General features: G+C 45.9%; 3 protein-coding genes across 4 annotated transcripts; 1 reads left to right on the top strand and 2 right to left on the bottom strand.

Annotated features, from left to right (window-relative positions):
- Positions 1 to 657: 657 nt before the first annotated feature.
- On the bottom strand, positions 658 to 9,436 carry LOC122741214 (O-sialoglycoprotein endopeptidase). Its single transcript, XM_043984439.1, has 11 exons — positions 9,155 to 9,436; positions 8,110 to 8,229; positions 7,815 to 7,990; positions 3,253 to 3,348; positions 2,974 to 3,023; positions 2,735 to 2,813; positions 2,444 to 2,509; positions 2,227 to 2,317; positions 1,833 to 1,908; positions 1,424 to 1,522; positions 658 to 960 (listed from the first exon to the last, which is right to left on the bottom strand). The coding sequence occupies exons 1-11, from the start codon at positions 9,267 to 9,269 to the stop codon at positions 921 to 923; spliced, it is 1,008 nt and encodes a 335-aa protein (XP_043840374.1). The 5' UTR covers positions 9,270 to 9,436; the 3' UTR covers positions 658 to 920.
- A 72-nt stretch (positions 9,437 to 9,508) lies between these two features.
- On the top strand, positions 9,509 to 11,958 carry APEX1 (apurinic/apyrimidinic endodeoxyribonuclease 1). 2 transcript variants are annotated; one of them, XM_043984437.1, is made up of 5 exons: positions 9,509 to 9,881; positions 10,242 to 10,378; positions 10,587 to 10,765; positions 10,985 to 11,177; positions 11,316 to 11,958. In XM_043984437.1, exons 1-5 carry the CDS (start codon positions 9,742 to 9,744, stop codon positions 11,831 to 11,833), a joined length of 1,167 nt encoding a protein of 388 aa, XP_043840372.1. In that variant the 5' UTR covers positions 9,509 to 9,741; the 3' UTR covers positions 11,834 to 11,958. The 2 variants fall into 2 exon arrangements, with proteins under 2 accessions (XP_043840372.1, XP_043840373.1); XM_043984438.1 differs by having other exon boundaries at positions 9,805 to 9,923.
- Positions 11,959 to 12,066: 108 nt separating this feature from the next.
- Positions 12,067 to 16,003, bottom strand: PIP4P1 (phosphatidylinositol-4,5-bisphosphate 4-phosphatase 1). The gene is made up of 7 exons (XM_043984436.1): positions 15,602 to 16,003; positions 15,117 to 15,307; positions 14,632 to 14,738; positions 14,058 to 14,163; positions 13,759 to 13,811; positions 13,559 to 13,649; positions 12,067 to 12,899 (listed from the first exon to the last, which is right to left on the bottom strand). Exons 1-7 carry the CDS (start codon positions 15,762 to 15,764, stop codon positions 12,756 to 12,758), a joined length of 855 nt encoding a protein of 284 aa, XP_043840371.1. The 5' UTR covers positions 15,765 to 16,003; the 3' UTR covers positions 12,067 to 12,755.
- Positions 16,004 to 16,877: the final 874 nt, after the last annotated feature.

Below are 16,877 nucleotides of genomic sequence, written 5' to 3'. Positions count from 1 at the left end.
TTTTTTCCCTTCTTATTTGAGGTTTTTCCTTTGTGCTCTGATTCTTCTCTCACACGATGACTAATGTAGAAATATGTTTGATGTGATTGTACATATAAAACCTATATCAGACTTCTTTCTGTCTTGGGGAGGATGGAAGGAAGGGAGGGCGGGGAGAAAAGAAAAATTTGGAACTAAAAATCCAGTGAAAAGAAATGTTGAAAACTATCTTTATATGTAATATGTAACTGGAAAATAATAAAATAAAATTTTAAAAATAAATAAAAGGAAAAAGAAAAAAAAATAGACTTTCCTCAGGGGAGCCTTAGGCAAGGGCTCAGCTCTCTATAAGCTCTCCCCTCCCAAGCCCTTAAAAGGGCAAAGAGAGGTTCCCTGTCCAAAACCTCCACCACCTCAAAACTACTGAAAAAAATTTTTTAACATCCAGGGCTAATGTACAATGATGACATTCTTGCTCCCCATTTATACAATCAGCTCCCTGCTCCTCCCAAATAGGACTTCTATAAATGTCTGCTGAACGAATGTCTTCAGAAATATCCAGTAAAGGCAGTTAAACCTCATGCAGTTCTGTCTTACATCCAACCATTTTTTGTTGCCAAATTTCTTATCCTGGAGAAGCCGCTCATCACGTTTTCTGGTAATTAACAATTACTAGAGTCAGCTTGTCAAATCAAGCATTTATTTAGTGTACCTCTATGTACCTGGCACAAGGCAATTCACTTGGGTTCTGATAAATCCATGTTAGTGACAGACACACAAAAAGAAATGTGTTTTATTCCTCTAACATGATGAAGCTCAGATCTTTAGAAGAGATAATTGGGAACCTACTCTGAAACCCATTATGTGGCCAGAAAACAGGAAGGTTCCACACATTCAGGTTTTCCTTGGTGTTGACCCTGTGTGACCTCTTCCTCAGAAGGTCAGTTCCTCCAAGTCACTTCTACTTCATCAGTTCGGTACCTATCAAGGAAGATTGTAGATGAAAGGAACAGGGAAAGAAAGTCAGTCTCTTCAGCACTCTTCCCCTTTCTTCCTAGACACAGAATTCTGACAATCCCTCCCTTTATTTTATTTTATTATTTTTTTTTTTTGGTGAGGCAATTGGGGTTAAGTGACTTGCCCAGGGTCACACAGCTAGTAAGTATCAAGTGTCTGAGGCCGGATTTGAACTCAGGTCCTCCTGACTCCAGGGCCAGTGCTCTATCCACTGTGCCACCTAGCTGCCCCACCTCCCTTTATTTTTCAAAAACATTATGATTATTTCCCAACCACCACCTCTAATTTGAAACCTCCCTCTGTAACAAAGAGAAAGAATTAGGCAAAAACATTCAGTACAAAAGCCCATGCCTGACAATGTATACAAATATTAGCCCTTTTCTTCAACATATGTTGGAAGAGGTGGGGAAGAGGAGCAGTATCTCACCTCTGAGTGACCCCAGAATCACTGAGTGCTGTTCTATGTCCAGACTGGAACATCTCCCAGCCAGCTTGAGCAATCATAGCCCCATTGTCAATGCAAAATCTGGGGGTAAAGAGGGAAATACATGAACCCCTGGAAATTGAGGGAGGGGACCTTGGTCCTATAGTCCACTGGCTAGAATAAGTGACTCTTGGAGAAGAGAAGTAGACAGGAGAAAAAAAGGAGGATGTACTCTTTTTTTGTTTGTTTGTTTTTTTTTAGTGAGGCAATTGGGGTTAAGTGACTTGCCCAGGGTCACACAGCTAGTAAGTGTTAAGTGTCTGAGGCCGGATTTGAACTCAGGTCCTCCTGACTCCAGGGCCGGTGCTCTATCCACTGCGTCATCTAGCTGCCCCGGAGGATGCACTCTTACCTTTCATCAGTGGCAAAGAGCTGGGCACCACGTTCTTTACACATTATCCCCATCATCTCCTGTAGCCTCTTATTACCTGAGTTAGCAATAGAAGTCAGGTTACTTTCATTCCATTTGTTTCTCTGACTTAAGTCACCAACCAATCAAAAAATCCCAGCTATATCCTTCTTACAGGGCCAATTCAGAGGAATGGTGGAGGGGGTAGGGTGATAGGTTAGGAGGTAAGTTAAAGAGTAGATCATTAATGTACTTCCCACCCTCACTCCCACCAGATTAAAGTAGCTCTGGAATTCTCATTAAGATATATTATATTGGAATATGGAGAAAATATATATGGATGTGTGTAGATGTATATATCTATACGTATGTATGTGAGATACAAAACGATACGTACACCCCACACCTCCCACAATGAGGACTTCTTGGGAGCCACAGTGTGCCATGGCCCGCTCTGTGATTTCCACCAGCATTGCAAACACTGTTTCCTAGATTGGGAGTGAGGAGGGGAACAAAAGGATGCAACATGTGAGAATAATTCTGGCTTAATCCCACCCTACCCAAAAGGCTTCCTTACCTGCAATATTCTATCCCAGCCCCTTCCCCTATAGTACCTGGAGTGAGAAACACAGATCTTCAGGGGTACATTCATTTGCAGCCAGCATTCGATGAGCTGCTTCCTAGGAAAGGAGACAAATCTAAAGGTAACATGTGGTATATAACGAGGGTAGAAATTAGTCTATGGTCTGAGCCAAGTGAATTAATGCCTATTTTCTTAAAATTCAGGTTGTCTTTAGGATAAGGTTTGGAAGCCTATATTCCTGGGATCCATATCCCACAATGTCCTTCTAGTGGTGGCCTGCTGTATTGGAGAGGTGATCCACATCCTCATCTCTCATACTCACCTCAATATAAGACAGGATCCCTGAGAATGAGACATCCATCCCCTTCACGGTGTATGGTAACTCCACTAGCTTTTGGCCTCTGTATTGAAGAGTACATAAGGCATCAGGCCCAGGGAATAAGAAGACTTATCCTTTGCCCAAGCACATTCATATGTATAGGGAAGATCCTGATGTCTTACCAGTCCCACTTTTCTGGGTTCCCCCTTACCCCTTTTCTTTTCACCCCATACCCCCCTCACCGCTTTGCCATCTGCTCAATGTTGTAGCCAGGGCTGGGATCATTGGAGATCTGGTAGGGGAGAAAACAGGAAAGCAGTGAGGTGGGAGGGGGTTAAGCCAAATGTACAGGGAATGAAGGGCAGGACTAGATTGCTCAATATTTCACTATTGTGATCTTTCCACTGTAAAGTCAGTTTGACTGCTTAGAACCCTATGTCCTCCCCTCAATCTCCACGGAAGCCTAGTGGGCACTATCACATGGTATGCTCCCCTTAGGCACCCAAGTCTCGTCCTCTCACCTTTAGAACTCGGGCAAATCGATCCAGGCAATTACCAACAGCAATGTCAATGGTTTCCCCAAAGATTCGGTAGCGATGCTCTGAATATGAAATCACCTAAAGGAGGTAGGGGTGTCCATGAAACCCTGAGTCTGGGGAGGACATTATAATCAATCAATATAGTAACTAAGACTTATAAGAAAAAATGGGGAAGACATAGCTTCTCTACTCTGTATTCCTACTTAAGGAAATAGCCTAGGGAAGCCAAGAGGAGATTTAGCTAGTCCATAAGAGAGCTAAAAAATATATTTAGTTCACTGATATTTATCTGGCTTGTGAAACTCCTACACAACCTTTGGGAATATATCCTTTGAGGACATGGTCCTGTCAGTCTGAGTTGTAAAAGAGGCTATCCTATATGGAAGTAGGAAGAAAGGGTCCTGCCGAAGCCATTCAAAAAGCATAGGGTAGTTTAAGTATATGCCATGGACTGAGCAGAGAAATCTAGACAATGGAAATATTTCACTGACTTACACTCATTTTTCAACCCAATCAGTGGAAAGTCTTCCTACTTATGAACATCTGATAGTCAAGAGAAAATCCATACATATGAACAATTATTACAGTGAGGTACAGATGAAGAATGACCCTTCCCCTGAACTCCTGCTGGGGTCCTTCAATTGTAGTTACAAGCTCACCCTACTCATGGATGGTAACACTTGCTGCTTCCACCCCAAATCTTGGTCCCAGGTTTCTCACCTCCCCCCAGTACCTGTCAGCAGCAGAGGACTAGTGGCAAGGAACAAGAAACAGAAAGGGGAAACCTATTCAGCCATAGTAAGAATCCTCCTTCAACTTACTCTGGGCCCTGATTCCCTCAGACTTTATATATCACTATGTTTTACAATTATGTATATTATAATTGCATTCATATCCAAGTCCCATTATACCAGGGATTCTTAACCTTTTTTTGTGTCACTGTCCTCTTTGGCAGTCTACTGAATCCTATGGAATCTTTTTCACAATAATGCTTTTAAATACACAAACTGAAATACTTAGGATTACTAAGGAAATAAATAAAACAAATACAGTTATCAAAATATTAAAAACAAAATTCAAGAATCTCAAGTTAAGAACCTCTGCATTAAGATCCTTGCAGGCATTTAAAAAAAAAAGATCCTTGTGGGCAAAGATAATGATGTATCTAAACTGTACATTTTGAAACATAGCATAATAATTCATAAACAATAAGTTCCTATTATGTGTTTGAATCAATGTGTATTGACTAGCCATATTCAGGAAGCTACAACAAAGGATGGTAAAATGGAATAAAACCTGTCAGGTCCAACTGTCACAAGAGCACTGATGCTGTTGGACTTTACATTAATCTGAGGTAGCTTTGATGGGTATACTTAGCTCTAGTTTTCTGGGATTTGGTGAACAAACTCATATTTCCCTTATCCAAACCCTTCAGACTTCGGTCATAATCTTTTTCAGCCTTCATCTTTCTAGATAAAAAACTGCTAAACTTTATAACTTACCTGGGTGCCACCTTATTCTGTTGATCATTTAAAATGGAACTTCCTAGAACTATTTTAGTACCTGCCTGTATCTTAAAAAAAGATTGCTGAGACCAGAGCACAGGCCAGGTGAGCTGAGAACATGCCTCTCCTTAAATTGTACCACCTGTGACTCCCTGAAGTTTGGGACAGTAGGTCCTGGAAGCAGTGCCCCACTTTAAGAAGGTGTCAAAAGTTAAGAAATAGGCTAGAAAAATGAACGGACAGGAAAAAAATGAGGAACATAGTTTCTTTGGAGACAAGGTAGATCAAAATACACCCTCAGAAGATAACAAAGTCAAAGTTCCTACATCCAAAGCTTCCAAGAAAAATATGAATTGGTCTCAGGCTATAGAAGTGCTCAAAAAAGGACTTTGAAGGTAAAAGTAAGAAAGGTAGAGGAAAAAATGGAAAGAGAAATAAGAGTGATGCAGAAGGGTCATGAAAAAAAGTCAACAGCTTGAAAAGCCAAATATAAAAGCTCTCTGAATAAAATAATTGCTTAAGAATTAGGATTGAGGGGCAGCTAGGTGGCGCAGTGGATAGAGCACCGGCCCTGGATTCAAAAAAAAAAAAAAAAGAATTAGGATTGAGCAAATGGAAGCTAATAACTTTATTTTTAAAATTTTTTTTGGTGAGGCAATTGAGGTTAAGTGACTGGCCCAGGGTCACACAGCTAGTAAGTTGTCAAGTGTCTGAGGCCGGATTTGAACTCAGGTCCTCTTGACTCCAGGGCCGGTGCTCTATCCACTGTGCCACCTAGCTGCCCCCAGAAGCTAATAACTTTATGAGAAATCAAGACACAATAAAGCAAAACCAAAAGAACAAAATAATAGAGGGCAATGTGAAATATCTCCTTGGAAAAACAGCTGACCTGGAAAATAGATCTAGAGATAATTTGAAAATTATTGGACTAACTGAAAATCATGATAAAAAAAGAGCTTAGAAATCATCTTTTAAGAAATTGTGAGGGAAAATTATCCTGATTTTCTAGAAGCAGAAGGCAAAATAGAAATTGAAAGAATCTACCAATCACCTCCTGAAAGAGATCCCAAATTGAAAACTTCCAGGATTATTACAGCCAAATTCCAGAATTCCCAGGTCAAGCCAGAAAGCAGCAATTCAAGTACTGTGGAGTCACAGTCAGGCTAACACAAGATCTAACAGCTTCTACATTAAAGGACCGGAGGGAATGGAATATGATATTCCAGATGGCAAAGGAACTTGGATTACAACTAAGAATAGCCTACCTAGCAAAACTGTGTATAATCTTTCAGGGGAAAAAAACAGGACTTCAATGAAAAAGAGGACTTTCAGGCATTCATGAGGAAGAGACTTGAACTGAATAGAAAATTTGACGTTTAAATACAAGACCCTAAAGAAGCATAAAAAGGTAAATAGGAAAAAGAAATTAAGAGGAACGTTAAAAGGTTAAACTGTTTATACTTCTACATGGGAAAATGATACTTCTAACTCATAAAAACTGTCTTGGTATTAGGGCAGCTGAATGGAATGTATTTAGACAGAGGGCACAGGTGGCTGAATATAAAAGGATGATAGGGGAAGCTAGGTGGTGCAGTAGATAAAGCACTGGCCCTGGACTGAGGAGGATGTGAGTTCAAATCCGGCTTCAGACACTTGACACTTACTAGCTGTGTGACCCTGGGCAAGTCACTTAACCCTCATTGCCCATCCCCAAAAAAAGAACTAAGGGGTGAGAGGGATGCACTGGGAGAGATGGAATGGGGTAAAGTTTCTCACATAAAAGAAGTGGGAAAGGGCTTATGGAATAGAGGGGAAGATGGGGAGGGGCTGGGTGACCCTTGCTTCTCAGAATTCCCTCAGGGAGGGAATAACATAAACACTCAAGTGGGTGTGATAATGTGTTTTGCCTTTGGGGGGTGGGGTGGGAGAGAAGGGAATGGGGAGGGGGAAGGAGGGGAGGACAGATTGGGGGAGGGGGCAGTAAGAAGCAGAACACTTTTGAGGAGGGACAGGGTAGAAGAAGATGGAAGGTGGAGTCAATGTGAAGAGGAGGGAATGGGATGGAGGGTGATACAGTTGGCAATGGTAACTATGAAGAAAAAAAGATTTCAGGCTGGTTTGTTTAATGGGCCTCAGTTCTCAAATGCATAGAGAAGTGAGTCAAGTTTGTTAGAGAGCCATTCCCCAATTGATGGATGATCAAGAGACATGATGTTTTCAGATGGGATAATCAGGGCCACTATACCCATATGAAAAAAGTCCTCTGGCTCACTGTTAATTGGAGAGATTGGGGTCAGGACAATTCTGGGTACTGCCTCATACCTATTGGACTCGATGGTGGGACAGCAGAAGAGAATGACGAACGTTGTGGGGATGTGGGGAAAATGAAACATTGGTACACTCTTGATAAAGTTGAAAACTGATCCAGGTGTTCTGTAGGGCAGTTTGGAACTATGGCCAAGGGACCCTGGAACTGTGCATATGCAATAGCACTACTAGATTGAAAAAAAAAAAAGCTGAATTCAAAACTGGGGTGATGCTCATCAACTGGGGATTGGCTCAACAAACTGTGGGATGAGATTAGGATGGAACACTATTGTACTGTATGAAATAAGCAGGATGCTATCAGAAGGATTTATGAAAAATGCAGTCCATCTACAGAGAAAGAACTGATGGTATCCAAATACAGAATGAAGTATAATTTTTTTTGTTAGTTCCTCTTTCTAAAGTTTTTTTTTGTCTGTGTTCTTTCACAACCTGACTAATGTGGAGAAGGTCTGCATTGATTGCACATGTATAACTTATATTGAATTGCTTGAGTTCTTAGGGAGGGGTGGGGAGAGAGGAAGAGAATTTGGAACACAAAGTTTTGAAAATTTGTTTTTACATATAACTTAGGAAAAATTCTAAATAAATTTATTATTTAAAAAAGAAAAAGATTGCTGATGTGACCTTAGTAGGATAGATCGGGTTTTGCACAACTCTGCTCCTGTTATTCATGAGTCTTAGAGGGAGAGGTAAGTGGTGTTTCCCCAGTACCTGAGTATTTCCACCGCTGACATAGAGTACAGTTGGGCTAGTGGCTCCAGTGATGAGGCGGCCCATCTCAATATGGCCCACACAATGATTCACAGCTACCAATGGCTTATTCCACAATTGTGCCACAGTTCGGGCAACGACAGCTACTGATACTAGCGGGGCACCCATTCCAGGGCCTGAAGCAAAGAAGAAATGGGGATTAGCAATCTACTGGGATCAGCCTACAAGGATAGGACATTTGAACTAGACAAATCTCAGCCCATTCCCAACCTGAAAGCCACTTTCCCACCAATACCCTTGGTAAAGGCGATACAATCAATGTCCTTAGGGTTGAGTCCAGCTTCAGTCAGCGCTTCATGCAGCAGGTCCAGCACACAAGCTCGGTGGTGTCTGGCAGTGTCTCCTGGAAGGAACCCTGGTACAGGATTGGGGACAAGGGTCAGATGTAATAGGCCTTTTTTTTTTTTTTTTTTGGTGGGGCAATAAGGGTTAAGTGACTTGCCCAGGGTCACACAGCTAGTAAGTGTCAAGTGACTGAGGTCAGGTTTGAACTCAGGTCCTCCTGAATCCAGGGCCAGTGCTGGATCCATTGCACCACCTAGCTGCCCCCATAATAGGCCTTTTTAAAGAACAACTCCCTATAAATTCACCATTCAGGGAACTAAAAGTAAACAATACTACTCTGAGTGAGAGACAGGCTAGCTACAACACTAAGAACATTAGAAGTCAGAAAGGCCTAGATTTGAGTTCTAGCACTAACACTAGTTAGTTCACTAGATCACAGATTGAGTTGGAAGCCATCCAGTTCAACCTCTTCTTGTTAAAACTGAGGAAGCTGGGGCCCACGGGGCTTGTGTCTTAGAGCTCATGATCAGTTGAATGAACTGTTGGAGTACTAGACCTGGGTTCAAATCCCACCTCTGACCCCTAACTATATGATCGTGGGTAAGTCACCCACTCTGAGTTTCAGCTTCCACATTTATAAAATGGGAATAACCGGTTAAAATAACCCACTTCTCAGAGTTACGGAAAGATTCAAAGAAGAAAACAGATGTGAAGTACTTTGCTATCATTTAAAGAGATATTATCGAGATTGCTACAGGCAAATGATCTACCATCTCTCTGAGCCTCAAAGTCTTTATCTGTAAAATGGGGACGTTCATCGCTGAGATCCCCACCTCCCAGAGAAGCTGTCACCGAACAAACCGAACAAACAATCACCTAACTGAGTTTTATTTACTGCTGCTACTTTCCAAGTCCAGCAGGGCCAGAGAGGGTGCAAGGATGGCAAGCCCCGCCCCCTACTTTTCCCGGGCGCCCCCCCTCCCCCACTCGCTGACCGGTGCCCGGAGGGGTGAGGTAGGTCCGCCGCGGGTTTGAGAGCACCACTCCATCTCTCACGATGCCCACACCGATCTTGTTGGCACTGCCCTCGAAACCAAGCACCGTGGGCATGGCTAGGTCTGTGGGGTCAGAGGTCAAAGGGATCCATGGGGTTCCCCACCTCACCCCACCCCCGCCGACGCTTCCTCAGCCCGAGAGAAGTCTGAGGTGACAGGGACCAACCGGAACGCGACAAGAGCAGTCAGCGCGGGCTACCCCAGCCACAAACGGCAGTTCCTTTGCCCCCGCCCCCGTCGCTATGGAAACGGGACCAAAGGCCCCCTCCCCCCCATCCCGCCTCCAATAGCAACCTGTGCCAAGTGGGATCTGCCCTAGCTACTGCCGGGGAGGGTGATTCGGCGTCTTTTCCTCTTTGTCCCATCACCAAGTCACTGGGTCTCCTCTGGGTTATCCTGGATTCTTCTTGCCTTCCTTTTCATTTCGACTGCCTTAGATTGCCGCTTGGAGGGTGGAGTCAAATGTAAGGCATGACGATAGACAGCCCCGGAAGAGAAGACTTCCCCGAGAGGCGCATTCAAGTCACATGGAGGGGCGGGCTCACCGCATTTCGACTCAGCCAATCCCCGCCATTCCCTGTACTCGGAAGCCCGCGATCCTGGACCATGTGACCAGAGCCCACGAACCCACGTGGGGGAGTCGCGCGTTGTGTTCTTTGTGTCTGGGGTAGGAAAGCGCTTTTCTCTTCTAAGCGGAGTTGGCTTCGAGGTGGGCTCCCCCGGCGCTCTGGGCTTTAGGCAGTACTTTAGGAGCAGCAGTAGACGAGAAGGGTCCGCGGGGCCGAGGAGGCGGTCCCGAGAGGTTTTCTGTATGAAGTTGATAGGCTGGGGGCTGGGGATCCAGGCAACAACAGGGGCAGAGAATCCTGGGATGTTTTGGGAAGGAGGGAGACCGGAGGGGGAGGAAGGGATTTCAAAGCCTTATCAGAAGGAGGGGAGGCCAAAGGAAACGGCCCCTCCCTGCTTCCTCCATCACCACACTAAAGCATCACTATCCTTATCCCTTCTCAATTCACTGTGTCCACAGGGCCAGGATTCTGCTGCGAGGGGTAATAGGGGGCTTGGGCCGAGGGGCATTGTTTTGGGCGACCAGGATGCCAAAGCGAGGGAAGAAGGAAGTGTCGGTGAAGGATGGGCTCAGTGAGGAGGAGCCAGAGACTAAAGGTAATACTCGGACCTTGATTTGTTTATCCTTCCCAGTAATCAGAGTCCTGGGTTATGGGAGATAAAAGTACAGAGTATCAGGGTTTATGAAGATCTCCGTAAATGGAGAAAGGTGGCACAGTAGGTGGACCTCTTGGTCCACCGGAGGTAGAAGTAACTGATCACCCTTTGAGAAATCTGCCCTCTTTACCAAAACAACTTTTAACAGAGCCTAAGCCTAAGAAGACTAAGGGTGCAAAAGAGAAGGAGGCAATAGGAGAAGCATCTGCCATGTATGAGGACCCCCCAGACAAGCAAACCTCACCTAGTGGCAAACCTTCTACACTCAAGATATGTTCCTGGAATGTGGATGGGCTTCGGGCCTGGATCAAGAAAAAGGGTCTAGATGTGAGTATGGCTCACAGGGAGAAAAAAATGACTCGGTTCTCAAAATTACTGACTTGCTTTGGGGAGTCTGGTCTTATTAATTTCTCTGCTTTAAAGATGTCCTCCTTTAAAATGCCAAGATGGGAATTTAGGCTTTTGGATGAGATGATTTGGGGGAGAGGCAAAAGGGGAAGAGCTAGGATGAGCAAGTCCTTGTAACCTGCTTTTCTACACAAACAGTGGGTAAAGGAAGAAGCCCCTGATATCCTTTGTCTCCAAGAAACAAAATGTTCAGAGAGCAAGCTACCACCTGAGCTTCAGGATCTGCCTGGACTTACCTACCAGTACTGGTCCTCACCCACAGATAAAGAAGGATACAGTGGTGTTGGTCTCCTTTCCCGACAGCGCCCACTCAACGTCACCTTTGGCATTGGTGAGCCATTATATGTGTAGCTTGCTGCTCTTAGCCCTTACTGATCCCTAAGCCTGGAAGTGTTTGAAACAATCTCCAACCTCATCTCCACTTTCTAATGCTTGATTTCTATCTGGGTTTGTTGTATCCATTCCATAGGTGAAGAAGAGCATGATCAGGAGGGCCGGGTGATAGTGGCTGAGTTTGAGGCATTTGTACTGGTTACGGCATACGTGCCTAATGCAGGCCGGGGGCTGGTTCGACTGGAGTACCGACAAAGATGGGATGAAGCATTTCGAAAGTTTTTGAAGGGGCTAAATGCCAAAAAGCCACTTGTGCTCTGTGGGGATCTCAACGTGGCCCATGAAGAGATTGATTTGCGCAATCCCAAGGGGAACAAGAAAAATGCTGGTTTTACCCCACAGGAACGTCAAGGTTTTGGGGAGTTGCTCCAGGCAGTGCCACTGACCGACAGTTTCCGTCATCTCTATCCAGAGGCAGCTTATGCTTATACTTTTTGGACCTACATGATGAACGCCAGAGCCAAGAATGTTGGCTGGCGACTTGACTATTTCTTGTTGTCTCAGTCCTTGCTCCCTGCCCTATGTGATAGTAAGATCCGGTCCAAAGCCACTGGTAGTGACCACTGTCCCATTACGCTCTTTCTGGCTTTGTAATTCTTATACAATTTAAACTGGTTCTTCTGCAACCAGGAAGCCAGGACTGCTTCTTTTATTTTGAGAATGTTATTGTTGACTACTTTTGAAGTATCTATTTGAAAATAAAGAACCACAGAGTTCCAGCCTTGTTGTCTCTATGTCCTATCCCCTTTGGAAGGGATCATAGGAAAGGGCTGGAATCTCTCTCCTCTCTCCACACTCCCCCACTCAAAAAAAGGTAACACAAGGAATAAGGTAGTCACAACTTCATTTATTTACAAGCACAGGATTAGCCCCTGATCCCCAAAGACAGGCAAACCGGCCACAACCGGTAAGAAAGGAAGGACTTGGGGAGAGGGAACACAGGTTGGGGAACATACCCCACATTAAATAGCTATATACACATCGGTTCCCGTGGTACTGTACAGAGCAGCGGCTGACCCCACCCCCACAGGGCATGGAAAGGGGTGGGGAGAGGAGGCCAAGAGGGCAGCCAAATTGGAGTTACCCCCTGGTGAAGTGCAATAGCAGCAGCAAGGTCCTGGGGGTGCAAAAGGGAGGGAAACTCCCAGGGCTGCCTACCCCTACCCTGCCCTGGAATGTTTGAGGGACAGGAATGCCCCCTTAGGAAAGGATGGAGGAAGGAAAAAGAGCTATAACCATTTTTCAGAACTTGGGGTAAGGATATTTTATCTCCCACTCCACCCCAAGCACAGGCAGCCCTCAGAAGGTCCTGAACAGCCAGCAGCGGCCCACCCACACCCTTCCAATCTTGTTTGTCTTTGAGGGCCCAGATCCTTCCCATCTCTTTCCCCTATAGAAGAGGAGGACAACAGCCTGGCTCCTCTTATGGAAGCCATGGGGACATTCCCATTCCCCTCTGTAGTGTCACTGTCCTTCTAGAGAGGGGCCAGGCACAGTTAGTGGGTCATCTTGGGGCTCAAGAATAGTTCTGGACAGGGTGGCTGACCTTCATACAAGCCCAGTAGAGAGCCCGGCCTAGACAGAGCACAGCCAGAAGGATGACAAATGCCCAAGCTGCATAAATACCCCCATACTGTCGGGCATGCTTCCATGTGCCAAACTAGAAGAGGGAATATGGAAGAAAAGGAAAGGAATCAGTGCCACAGTGCTAAGTTTATCAATCTACTACCTGATAAAACACAAACCAAGTTCACTCCAGTTGCCCTCCCCCACCACCATTTACAGGCAATTACAGCAGAAATGAGACAAAACTCTTCAGGGATATTCAACCCCATCTACTTCTTGGGAGTAGTTATTACCCATTGGGAATGTAGCTCTCCAATTTAAATTCTCTGCAAAAGGAAAGTTCCCAATCTCACTTAAGACAAAGTTACCCTAGGCAGCTAGGTGGCATAATGATTAACTAGCCCTGGAGTCAGGACTTGTTTAAATCCTGCTTCAGATTTGTAATAGCTGTGTGACCCTGGGCAAGTCACTCAACCCCCAACTGCCTCCCAAAAAGAGACAAATTATATCAGCTTGCAATTTAAAAGTTATTCTTATCACCTGCCATTTCATTTGTTCTGTGCAGGAGAGAAAACCTTTCCCATTCAATCCTGAAGACTATTCGTCAATCCTCAATCTTCCTTTGTTAGATAAAACCTCAGGGTGTTGTTTTTTTTAAGTACTCTAATGAAACCTTTGAATCTAGTGATAAAGTTGGAGAGAATAAAGTAGGAAAATGACAAGTGAAGGGTCAAAAGAGAGCTAGTTACTCACTGCTAAGCCTGTGGCTGTAACAGCCAATAGTAGCCCAAGTAGGAAGCAGCAAATGCATCTCTTCCTGGGATACCTTCGCCCAATGGATGAACTGTGAAGTGATAAGCATAGGTGGCAAGCCTGTCATGCATTTGTCATCCATATACAATCCCCACCCCCTTCCCCCACCTCCCTCTGATAACTAGGATCAAATCACTTACACTTTCTTGCAGTGGGGGCAACGTGCCAAGGTTCGACCTGTAAACTCCGTCCACTAAAGAGAAAACAGAATGAAGGGGTCAATTTATGGTAGAGGCAGAAAGAAAAAGGCTCTGTGAGGTCAGTTCTTTGAGGGAATACTATGGAAAAACAAGGATTGAATAGGAGAAAGGACAAAAAAGGGCAAAGATGATGATTTCAACAACTGACCTTCCCCACCTTCTAGGCATTCACATTACCCACAGGAACAGTTTCGTAAATGTCTACTACCCTTTTCCCAGCCTCTCCCATCCTTCCTCACCAGAAAGGTATTCTTGCAATGGCCACAGTTGACGCTGACACCTACAGGCTGTGGTTCTGGACTCAGGGGTCCCGGGTGTACTGGACCCAGATTGATGATTCTTTTACTATTGGTGGGGAGAGAGATGGTGTAGAAAATGATAGCGTTTAGGACCCTTTTAAAATCCCAAGAACTGTTCCCATCCCTCTTCAGAGATCACCTGGATAGTGTCCACATGCCTCCTCTGCCTCCCTATCCTAAACTGATACACCTTGATAAAAAATATGGCCTGGGCCTTGGATCACCAAATCTATAGTCTTATATATAACCCACTAGTCCCACAAGGCCTCATCTTTCCCCAAAACCATATTTAGGGATCCAAGGAAGCTGCCTGGTTAGGTAAACCAGAATTATCTTGGAGGAAGAGTCCTTCATTACCCATATCCCAAATGTACCACTGAAGAATCTTACAGTTCTACCAGCATGCCTTTCCCCAAGTCTCCTTCTATCCCCACATATTCCTCCACTCATACCCCTTACAACTTCTTTAGGCTCCATCCCATCTCATTTGTCTTTCCTAGTTCTCTGCTCTCACCAGGTGGGCCGAGGGCAGGCAATCCGTTGGGAAGTCACTTTGCAGATGAGGAGACAGTTACATGGGCATCGAACATACTTCTTCCCAGGTGGAGCATTCTTGATTGGCTAAGGAATAATAGGGAGGTGAGCACCAAAAGCCCTGAACTCAATCCCTCCCAAACATACCTTTTGAGGAGGGCCCAAGAGCAATAATCCAGGAAGCTGGTAGGGATCCTGATTAGAAAGAAAAGAAGGTACACTGGGGAGAATGGAAAAGGACCATGAAAAGCAGGGGTAAACAGATATTGATGCAGAAACGAAGGGCAAACCTGAGATAAATAAGAAGTAGAACAACTGTGGGACTTACTCTAGGCAGTGTTAGGAGGGGAGAAAGGGAGGAGAGATGTCTGAATTTGTGTAATTCCTGGGATTTATATACAGAAATAAGGAGAAATATTGGGTCTAGAGTTAGATAACTAAAAAATCTTGGATAATGAAACTCACTGTGGCTTCGTTGCAGTCACCACATTTAACAACATGTTGGTGCATCTTGCCTTCCACATTGATAGGAGAATTGCAGACTCGGCATGTGATCATAGGGGCACTGCCGCTGTCTGGACTGGTCAGGGGTGAGTATGGCGGTGGGTCCTCCCCGGGCAACACAGCCGGGTGCCCCTCCTGGAATGGAGGGAACGCTGTGGAAGTACATTAAGAGTGGGTCATACATGATCGATCATCCCCATATATCCTGCCCTATTTACCCTGGCCAGGGTAACCCTCAACCTCCTCAGTCACCAGTCATTGCCCTCAATACAAAGGACCCGCCCACCCCTGCCCAAGGCTCCGCCTCTTTCTAAGACAGCGAGCCCTATCCCCTTTCCTTTCCCACAGGTCCCGCCAGAGGATCGCAGCCCCGCACCTCCGGTCCTCGCCCCGCCCCTTTTGGTCCCCACTTCTCGGCCCAAATCTGAGAGCGGGCCCCAGCTCACCCTGAGGAGGGGCATGTTTCCCGGATCCGTACGGCGGCGCTGAGGGAACCAGGCCTCCCCCGGAGCCGGCCCCGCCCCCGCCGGGCCCCACCAGCCCGTTGCCGCTGGCGCCGCTGTCGTTGGGCTCGGAGAGCAATGGAGAGCGCTCTCCGTCTGCCGCCATGGCCGCCGCTGCCTGCTCGGGTTCGGGACCCGGTTCCCTCCGCCGGTGTCTCCGCCGCCGCCGCTACCGGGTGCTCAAGGCGCCTGCGTCCCACGCGCCCAGCCCTCCGGCCCCCACCCCGCTTCTCTCCCGGGTGGACGCCCCTTTCCGTCCCGCCGCTGCACGTGATGGTGAAATCAGCAAGTTCACCGGGATCTCATTGGTACAGACGGACTTTTTCCCTCGTCCCATGACAGCCACTATCCCCGCTCATTGGTGTCTGTTCACTGACTGCCGCTGCCACGTGATCTGGAAAGCCCTGCGAAAGTTTCACATGACTAGAGAACTATTTGGCCATTGGTGCCACTGGCCATCACGCTACCGCCGGGCCAGGGGGAAGTATCCGCCTGGTTTCGCCCCTGCCCTCGGCACGTGTTCAAGAAAGTTGCCCTTCCATTGGCTGCTCTGCCCCGCTCTCAGAGCACGTGACTCTAGATTTTCCCTAGTTGACCCAATCCTAACCTCGTGACGAGGACGCACGCATTTCCCTTCCTTTCCAACGGAGGCATTCACTTCCTATAACATAATATCGTTCTCTCATTGGCTGCTGCATGTCCCTTGGGCCGCCCAGTGGTCTCGAGCTTGCAGCCTCATTGGTCGGGGTTTAGCGCCCGAACTCGGCGCAAAAGGGTGTGGCCAGGAAGAGTCTGGGATTTGGGTAGGAAGTGGGGCTCGCTTAGCTCGAGCTGTTGTGGTTATCTAGAAGATCCTTAACCTTTTGACAGTTGGTTTTGGTGTTTGCCTCCCAGGGCACCCGACTGAGATTAGCGCAGCACTTTAAAAAAATATTTTTGAAGGCAACTAGTTTAACCTATGTTGTTACTCATCTGGGTCACATAAGGAGTTTGTGGCCAAAGGAGAATTTTAACCACGAACCTCCTGACTGCATAGCTAGCCGTCTTTCCTGTATTGTAGGTCTCTGAGGGAAGAGGCCTTTCTTATCCAAACTTTCAGTATTCCGCATCACCCTGGACACATTGTATACTCCCTCCTCACCTCCTTTATAAATTCTTAATTTCTTTAAGGCTCCACTTAAACACCTACTTGAAGCCTTTCTTGATTATCCAATCTGAT

Source organism: Dromiciops gliroides, chromosome 2, assembly GCF_019393635.1.
Source record: "Dromiciops gliroides isolate mDroGli1 chromosome 2, mDroGli1.pri, whole genome shotgun sequence".
Classification (NCBI taxonomy): Eukaryota; Metazoa; Chordata; class Mammalia; order Microbiotheria; family Microbiotheriidae; genus Dromiciops; species Dromiciops gliroides.
This window is presented reverse-complemented; position numbering and strand designations above follow the sequence as displayed.

Excerpts from the sequence above, each read along its gene's own strand:
- LOC122741214 (XM_043984439.1), bottom strand. The coding sequence starts at position 9,269 with ATGCCCACGGTGCTTGGTTTCGAGGGCAGTGCCAACAAGATCGGTGTG. Across the intron at positions 2,814-2,973 it reads ATTGAGCAGATGGCAAAGCG|AGGCCAAAAGCTAGTGGAGT; the intron begins GTGAGGGGGGTA and ends TCTTCAATACAG. Across the intron at positions 1,523-1,832 it reads CTCTTTGCCACTGATGAAAG|ATTTTGCATTGACAATGGGG; the intron begins GTAAGAGTGCAT and ends CTTTACCCCCAG.
- APEX1 (XM_043984437.1), top strand. The coding sequence starts at position 9,742 with ATGGAGGGGCGGGCTCACCGCATTTCGACTCAGCCAATCCCCGCCATT. Across the intron at positions 10,766-10,984 it reads TCAAGAAAAAGGGTCTAGAT|TGGGTAAAGGAAGAAGCCCC; the intron begins GTGAGTATGGCT and ends CTACACAAACAG. Across the intron at positions 11,178-11,315 it reads CAACGTCACCTTTGGCATTG|GTGAAGAAGAGCATGATCAG; the intron begins GTGAGCCATTAT and ends TCCATTCCATAG.
- PIP4P1 (XM_043984436.1), bottom strand. The coding sequence starts at position 15,764 with ATGGCGGCAGACGGAGAGCGCTCTCCATTGCTCTCCGAGCCCAACGAC. Across the intron at positions 15,308-15,601 it reads GAAACATGCCCCTCCTCAGG|CGTTCCCTCCATTCCAGGAG; the intron begins GTGAGCTGGGGC and ends GTACTTCCACAG. Across the intron at positions 14,164-14,631 it reads GCCTGCCCTCGGCCCACCTG|TAAAAGAATCATCAATCTGG; the intron begins GTGAGAGCAGAG and ends CCCCACCAATAG.